This window comes from Buceros rhinoceros, unplaced genomic scaffold (assembly GCF_000710305.1).
Source record: "Buceros rhinoceros silvestris isolate BGI_N320 unplaced genomic scaffold, ASM71030v1 scaffold17609, whole genome shotgun sequence".
Taxonomy (NCBI): Eukaryota; Metazoa; Chordata; class Aves; order Bucerotiformes; family Bucerotidae; genus Buceros; species Buceros rhinoceros.
Window position 1 is genome coordinate 11,828 of NW_010431106.1, and position 8,736 is coordinate 20,563.

At 53.6% G+C, this 8,736-nt stretch overlaps 1 protein-coding gene across 1 annotated transcript in view; it reads left to right on the plus strand.

Moving 5' to 3' along the window:
• PLXNA1 (plexin A1) overlaps nt 1–8,736 on the plus strand; it is a gene marked incomplete at its 5' end in the record, with an annotated part of 68,300 nt that overhangs the window by 5,146 nt on the left and 54,418 nt on the right. The window contains 2 exons of the mRNA XM_010143316.1: nt 17–149; nt 704–803. Of these exons, the coding sequence (XP_010141618.1) occupies nt 17–149; nt 704–803 (233 nt within the window). The remainder of the gene's footprint in view (nt 1–16; nt 150–703; nt 804–8,736) is intronic.

An 8,736-nucleotide genomic window follows, 5' to 3' on the forward strand; every position in this document is an offset into this window, starting at 1 on the left:
CCGCCGGCCCGGAAAGGGCCCAGACCTTTCATCAGGAGTCAACGGCTCCTTCGAAGACTTCACCGAGTCTGAGAGCCGCATTGAAGACGGAAAGATCTACTGCAGCTCTCCCTCTGCCAAGGACGTCATCCCCATCACCAGGGGCCGCGGTGAGCTCATGCCCTGGGGTGGGAAAAAAGCCTGAGTCAAAACGTATCCCACTTGTTGCCCCACAAGCAGATGTGGAGAAGGACAGTCCTCCTGTGACAGCGATCCCTGGCCCCCAAGTGGGACCTGACCTGGGTTCTTGGGTTGTAGGAGAAGGATGTTGCTGCTCATGGGGGAGTGGTCCTTGGTCGCCTCCAAGCTGCACAGCTACTTGCTGACTCCGTGGTGGTCCATGCACCAGTCTGGCGCAACCCGGTCTCGTTCCCACCTATGGACCATTCCTGGGCAGATGTGCTGTAGGTGGCCATGGGCTCTAGGGCATTCTGCTGCCCCCTTCAGTACCACCAGTACAACCCAAGGCACCTGCCTCCATGCCAGCAGGTTGCAGGTGGCTGTAGGAGTTGAGAGCTATACTGAGATTCTGCTGACCTGTTGGGCAGCTGAGTAGGGGTGGGTGAATGTTCTTTTTTTATTGCCAGATTTGGGGGGATTTGTTAGTTAACTGGGCTGAGTGGTGGTTCCCAGCTGCCTTTCTGATGCCTCGGTCTCTTCCCAGGGGACAAGCGAGTGGTGAAGCTCTACCTGAAATCGAAGGAGACGGGGAAGAAGTTTGCCTCTGTGGATTTTGTTTTCTACAACTGCAGCGTCCATCAGTCGTAAGTGTCCTGGGCTTCCCGAGAGTGCTCTGGGAAGAGATCGGTGGGGCAGTGTGAGACTGGGAGAGAGAGATCTCAGCTTTGCGGGTGCTGATGTTGCAAGAGGAAAGGGCAGTTGAGTATTCTGGTGTTTATCGTGAGAAACCTCCTTCTTTTGCCCTTGTAAACTGGGGTGGTGACCAGAGCACCCACAATTGGTTTGGGCGTGTGGGAACGTGAAGCATCAAGGGTAGAACCTCACTTAAAAACAGAGCTTTGGGTCTGGCAAAGTTTTGGAAGAAAAAATGAGTTTACTGCATTGCAGAGTGTAGCAATCTATGTGACCAAAAATGCCAAGCATCTTGTTATTCCTGGAAACAGTTAATAGGAGCGACTTGGTGGTTCAAAAGGAGAAGCCTTTGTTTTCCTTTGTACCTGCTTCCCAGACTTGCTGGAGAGCGAGCTGGAAAGTTACGGCAACATGGGATGGAACATGATGCATGTCCTGCGGCATTTACCCAAGAATTTTCTAACTGGAAGTAATTGTGAATTTGCTTTCTTGTCAGGCTGCCGTGAAATCTACTCCACTTACGGGGTTTTAGGCAGTTTGAGATATGCGTGTGATAAAACAAAGGAAGTGTGGATTACTGATGTGCTCTCTAAGCAGGGCGTCTAAAGCCTCTCGCAGTGAGCTCCTGGTGAGGAGCTGCGGACTGTGTGCTTGAGTGGAGATGGCTCTGCGGTGGGAACGTTGAAGGAGGTGCTGGGGTGTGTTTGGGCAAAGAATTTGAAGCTCAAGAATGCAAGCAATTTCATTACCCTGCCAGAAGCCTCCCCTGGATGGTGGTGCTCCAGCTGATCAGTAATTCTAGATAAGCAAATGTGGAATGATCTCTTTGGGATGGCTTTTTCCAAAGCATCTGGCCTGCCTTGGAGAGTTCGGCTGCAGGCTGCTCCTCCAAAGCCTGTTTGGATTTTCCACTTTGATCAGGGAAAAGCAGGTGACAGTCCCGGCTGGGTACCTGCAGTGAGAGCCAAGGGGGGCATGCGTCAGAGGAGAGCCCTTGAAAGCCTTGTTCATCACAGGGATTTCTGCCCTGCCCACTCCGCACGGGCAGCAGGTCTTGGCTCATGCTGGCGAGGGAGGAGAGAGTTTGCAGACTTGACTTTCTTCCTCACCTTGACTCCCGAGATGAGCTGTGTCTCCCTTCGTCGTGTGGTTTCAATAACATTAGCTCAGCTTTGGCTCGGGCTGGCTGCATGTCGTTATTTTGGAAATCAAACAGCAGATGTGACTTTTATTTTTCGAAATGAGGGAAAGAAGACTTTTAAGTACAAATGGCATCGGATTGGGTCCGGTTGGGACTCCAACATTTCGGTCCAGCGGGAAGAGGAGGGAATTGACATTTTATTTTATGTGCCTGACACAGGAGGGAAAAAACCCCCCACCTCCCCCCCCCAAAAAAAACCCCCCAACCCCAACAACCTACAACAAACAGCCCTGACTGATTTATTACTGCGCTGATGTTTAATTTTGGATGCATTATTTAAAAAGGCTAATTATGGATGCATTAATATTTATAGGCTTTGGTTGGAGCTGATAGAAAAGCCCATGTTCTAGGCTGGTGAACATTATTATTATTTTCTTTACATCAAGACTTTTTAGAGTTTGGAGGCAGTTTTAACTGTGTGACCTGCAGTCGAGTCATAGCCAAAGAGCATGACAGTACCTAGGGTGATGCAATACTCTCAAATACCATTTGCAGACAGGCGTCTTTAATGGATCTCTTTGGAGTTAATAGCCTTTCAGATCCAGGTTTCATATTTTGTGGAGGAAAAATCTATACGTCAGCCTGATAAATTCTGTATTAGGAACAATATGCCTTTCCACAAAGCTAATGTTTTTCTTGCGGAGATCGCTGATCACTGTGCATTACACTTCTGTCTCATATTTGGGCGCTTTGCTTAGGTTGGAAGCCAGAGGCCTGCATGTCAAATCATTTCTCATCTGAGGACAAAACATTTAGGCAAGATTTTTCAGATAGTTGTGGAGAGGTGGGAGGATTATAAGGCAGCTCTTTGCTGGTTTCAGCTGGGATAGCTCCAGGGAAGCCAACGCAGCTCCACCGTGTGCACTGGGGAGACTCTGACCCTTCTTATTTTCAGCAGACATCTGGAAAGGCATTAGCAAAATGTGCTGGTAAAGCCCTTTTAAAGGCTGTGGGGTTGATCCCGCTGCTGTGTGAGCATCCTTGCTCTCTTGTTCTTGCTGTCTTGCAAAACTCTTCTTCCCATGCATTTTCAAGGACTGCTGGAGCCAGCCTGGTCCAGGGAGGGGTTGCAGAAGGGAAGATGTGTCTAATCCCCTCTCCTACAGGGAAGGAGGGGTACAGAGGAGCTTTTGCTGCCTGTGATGGTCCAGGCCCATCTGCTATTGCAGTGCTTTATAGTGTCACTCATTGCAGACCAGCATCACTGGCTGCCAGGGTACTTCTCCATGCAGGGCTGCTGGCCTGGGACTCGCACACTCTCTGGGGCTCCATTCCTTGCTCCACCAGGGCCACCAGCCAAGCTTCTGAGGGTCCCAGCTTGGGGTACTGCACCCTGGGAGCCTCAGGGCTCCCGTGGGACTCAGGAAGGCATTTCCAGGTAGTGACATCTTTTGGGCATCTGGCTCCCAGAGGCTTGCGCATCAGGCAAGGGATGTTTCTGGCTGAGCTGTGAAAGATGCATTGAATGGGGGAGTGGAAACCTGGAAGTCAATGTAGAAAAATGAGTCCCTTACAAAGGGGGTTGTGGGTGGCTGAGGGTTGCTGCGAGCCCCTGGCCGGGGAGCAGGGCTGCCTGCAGTGGCTCTCCTCCAGCTCCTGGGGAGTAACCAGGTCTGGTTACTGCGGTGGAGGACTGGATGGAAAACCCCATGGCAAGGACCGGGGTGGGTGGGTTCCTTTGGGAGTTTCCTGTGGGGCACCGATCAAGCGCAGGCATTTAAAGACTGCGCAGTGCCTTTGATCGTCTAATGAATCAGCCCGTGTCCAGCGCGTGCGCCAGCAGATGTTGAGGTCGTCTTTGTCAGCGTTAAACTCCCTCTTCAAAGCATTCGTGGGGAAATGAGTCCCCTTTCAAGATAAAGACATAACACCAGGCTCTTTGCCTGCCTCTGGCAAAGCCCACGCTTGCCGGTGAGGTGGGGGGAGTGGGGAATTCTCCCAGAAAGCCACTGAGCCATTCCAGGGAATAGCAAGATGTATTTCTTCCCACTATTTCCATCTTTGCTCGCTGGGTTTCTCCTCTGGAAACTCTGCTCTGTAAATCCTGTTGTGGTTTGGCTTTTCAGAGAGTACGTCTGCGGGAAGGGAACTGGCAAGTGGAGGGAGATGAGAAGCCTTTAGATGAGAGCCTTTAGTGCTTCCTTCAATGCTATGGGTAGGTTTTGCAGTGCTGATGGTTTTTCAAGCACCAGCATGCCCAGCATGTCACCAGACTCCCTGCCACGGTGACCAGCCCTTGCAACACGGAAGCAAAAATCCAGGCAGTGGTACAGGGGAAGGAGGAAATTCACACATCAGTGGGTTTGATGCCAAGAGGGGATCTGAGCAGCATGGAACCCTGTGCTGGTGCGCACCCACGCTGTGTCTTGTATCGGGAGGTGGTCACGATGCTTCCAGCCTCACGATTGTGCCTCGCTGCAGTGACGGTTGTGACACCCAGGTCCCATCAGCTGAAGGGTACTGAATTTCTCCGAGGCTGGAGCAAGGGGCAGATGTGCCAAGCGGCTCTAACTCCTCCTGGCTGGAGGGTTGTGACTCTGCTGTGGCCCTGTCTCACAGGTCAGACTTCCCTTATAAGCCTCCATTAAGTAAGTGGGATTTCAGTGCATATCCCAGAGGCCGGGAGCAGTAGGGCTGTGCTGGGAGGGCAGGGCTGGACTGCTCTGGTCGCTGAGGCGCTCACTGGCACCTGTGGGGTGATGCCAGCCCTCGTGCTGCTGGGCTCTTTGCTGCAACCTTTCTGGCTGCCCTCACTGCCAAACTGCCTGTACACGGCATGGCAGCTTCTCTGCTGGCCCTGTGCTCTTTGTTTCCAGATGCTAACAGATGTGGTCTTTTCAAAGGCATGGACAGATGGCTACAAGCAGTTGAGTGATGGTATCTGAGTTAGCACGGCTGAGCCGAGAGGTGGTAACAGATCCCTGTGTATTTCTGAGCTGGGGCAGGTGGAAAATCCTGTAGGATGGCCCCAGAGACTGTTCAGGATAACATGTTTTGTGTCATGTTTTTTTGTGAATGAGGAGGGCTGGTGTTGTGTTTTGATGAGGAGAGGCAGCTGAAGGTCTCTCAACTTTGAAAACCAGGGCCAGATTCTGCATCCTCCAGCCAGTGTAACGGTGGATGCCCTGGACCAACCTGCAGTAGGTCTGCATGCCCAACCCCTATCCTGTGAGTAAGGGCAAATCATACCAGGGAGAAAAAAGCATCAGGCTGGCATGAAGGACGGAAAAGGATTGAGATGGGCAGGGGTGGAGGGAGGCGAGAGCTGATCTCCTACCCCACACCTCTCATGGCTTTGGGCTTGGGCACTGGTTGGGAAGGGCAGGGCTACCTGTAGGTCCGTTTAGTTGCTTGGGAGGCACTGACTGTCTCTGCTGCTCTTCAGGATTTCCTGCTCTCCCTGGGGCAGAGAGATGAATATAAATCCCAAAGCACTGCAGTCCAGCCCCTCACCCCTGACAGCTGCTGCTCCAGATGCAGGCTGCGCCGGAGCTGTGTATTCGCTAAGGATGCATCCTCCCGCCAAGAGAGGTCTGAGGAGCGGTCGGGGGGCTCACAGGCAGGCTGTGCTGTGCGTGTGCAGATACTGTTTCCATCAGCACTGTGTTTATAATTTCACTTCTCAATGGACCCCCCTTGCGCTGCTCTTGGTGCCGTTCAACCCCCGTCCCTCCTCCCTGCCCTTCGCTGTGTGTCCTTTCTCCAGGAACACGCTGCTTTGTGTCAGTGCGTGTGTCAGGGTGTGCACATGTGTGCACGCCCCCTTTCCCCCTCACGTTTGCTGCTCAGGCTTACCTCAGCCCTGTGGATGCCGGTTTTGTTTTCTGCCTTCCCTGCGCACTCAGCGTGTTGACAAGCTCTGGGCTCCTTTGGGCATATGGCACGCCTGGGGCTGGGAGCACGGGAAGGAGAGTGAGCGAGGAGCCTGGGTCCAGCATCGCTGGCTTCCTGTGCTTCCCATCAGCTGCAGCATCGCTTCGATCAGGCATGGAGCTGGAGACAGCTGCAACCTTGCTGTGGCAGCTGGAGGTGCCTTCTGCAGAGCTGCCTGTGTGCCCAGCGAGCAGCCTGTCCCCAAAGCCACTCCTGGGTCTGGGCTTGTCCTGCAGCGGTGCTTGTGACCCCGCACTCACCCTGGAGATGCACCCAGTTCTCAGAAGCTTCTTTGCTGTCCTGACGCCTTCTCCACACCTCTGCTTTTCTGCAGCCGTGTTGGGTGGTTCCTTAGCATGGCCTTAGCAAGTTTGGGGGCGGTTATGAAGGTGGAGGGGAGCGGTGTCAGGAGGTCTTGACTCAGCTGTGTTGTGAGTTGAGAGCAAGTGTGGAGGCTGTGGGGAGTTTCTGGCTTTGCTCCTGGGTCGTGCAGAGGTGGGCAGAGCTGCCCTGGTGCCTGCTCTTTCTGGAGGAGGTTGCAGGCTGGCAGTGAGCCTGGGCTTGTTTCGGGATGGAGCTCTTTGCACAGAGTGATCTTGAAATGTTGCTCTGAGGCTGGTGCCACTCTTCTTGCAGACAGGCTTTAGGAGACAAGGGGGGCACTGCCGGTGGGTCTGACCCCCTTCCCCCTGCCCAGCCTGGGCTTTGTTTCCACCTGGCCCCTGGCAGGGCTGGGGAGGATGCAGATGGGGAGCAAGCTGTGGATCCCTGTCTGCGCTGCACCCCCAGTGTAGGTTTTCTGCCTGGCTGGTCTTCTTGCACTTCTGGCGCGCTTCGAGGAGGGGGTTGCACTTCAACACATGCAGGAGAGCCTCCCTCTAATTATTAGGAGTGATGAAAGCCTCTTAGGCAAGAAGTGATGAGGGAAGAGTGCCTGACCGTGGGAAGGAGAGAGACGGCACAGATGGCATCATGCTGCCGAGCAACCTGCTCCTGCGCTGGGAACAGACAGCAGCAGCACACGGGCACACGGGGGATACGGCCCCAGCCACGCTGCTCAGCCTGACCTGCAGCCAGGGAGCCCGGCCTTGGCTCCTGCCCTTGGTTTTGGGCAGCCTTGCAGAGTGCTGGGGTGGTCAAATGGACATGCTCAGGCTGGCAGGACTGAGGCAGGCTGGTAATGGGGTTTCACCATGTTATGAGCACCCAGGTGTTGCCTTGCTTGCCACTTCACAGAGTCTTTGGCCAGCCCAGGGGTGGTGACCCAGATAGGCTCTAAATGCAGCAGAGATGCCATGGAACGAGATGTGTGGCAGTGAGTGGTCTTACGGCGGTGTTTGATGTCCTTATGGCAGATGGAGAACCTCTGCAGAAGGGAGAGTGTGAAAACTGTCTCCGAGGATAGGGCTTCAGAAATGGCTCGGTTAAATTAGAAGCAGCCAGAAGGGCTGAAGCAGGAGGTGGGGAACACGCACCTTTGGGCGTACATGCAGGATAACCTGAGATGCTCTAGGTCCTTTGGCGAGTGAGACCAGGAGACCGACTGGGATCTGCAGTAGTTAAATGGCAAAGGAGACCCTCAGGTGAGGAGGGTCCCAAAAGAGCCAAGATTGGGCTTTGGCCCCAAAGAGTTGCAGAGTGGAACTGCAGCTCTGGGGGCTGGGGTGCCCAGGTGCTGTACTGGGCTGTGCTGGGTGCTTCACCCGACTGCTTTGACATGCCTCGCATGGTGGTGGGGAGGGGACTGCAGAGTCTTTTTGCAGACCATGAAAGACCTGGTGGCTGGAAACCCTCTCCTTTGGGGAGGCCGATTTTCTGGGAGGGTTGGTGGTTATGTCCCGGCACATGGCTTGCGACTGCTGGCACCACGCTCCTCTTTTATGTGACCTCTCTCTGGCTGCTCTGCTTCCATGAGGATTAACCCATGCTTTCCCTGCCACATTGCCTCCACAGCTTGGATTCACTTGCCCACTGGTCACTCCTTATCAGGAGGCAGGAGCTGTCCTTTCACTTCGTTTGTGTCCCCCACTCCCTCCACCCTCCACACCTCCCTCCATCAAAGCAACCAGAGATAGGAGGCTATGGCTCTGCTTTTAAGTTGAATCTCTGCAGCTGAAATAGAATTGCATATATTTGCATAAGGAGCATCTCAATTAGCATATTTGTGGGTAAAGCTAAAAGGGCTGTTCATTTGGAAGTGAAAATGTGAGCGAAACATGGAAATGACTTCCAGCCCCCTTTGCAAGCAGCTTAATTAAATATTTCCTTAGTGTGTGCGCATGGATTTGGGAAGCTCCTGCTGTATATGTAATGGTGTGTGAAGCCGCAGGGCGGGCAGGGAGCGGTGGCCCTGCGAAGCCCGAGGTGTGCCTTTGCACCCTGAGCTGCCTGCTGTGCGGCTCCCTCCTGCGCCATCCCCGCTCCTCCAAAGTGATGAGTGTGCTGGAGGGTGAGGGATTTGGCCTGCCAGGCCCTGCCACCCGAGGATCTCCTTCTCCAGGAAGGTTTTCTTTCTGCCACCTCGCCCAGTGATGCTGTGTTTCCCGGGGGGGTAGAGGCAGAGAGGTAGCTGTGGTTTAGGAGTGGGATCAGGCTGGGCAGGGCTGCCTGCCTCCTGTCAGAGCTGTGTTCAGGGGAAGATCCTGCCTTTGTTTAAATAGAATTGCTTTGGGCCTGATCCTGTTCAGGCTCAGATGAGTGAGAGCAGGTATGAGCCTTGTAGGAAGAAAAATGTTGCTGCTGCTTTTTTTTTTTTTTTTAAACCCGAATGTTTTTTTTTTTTTTTAAACCCGCCGCTTTTTTTTTTTTTT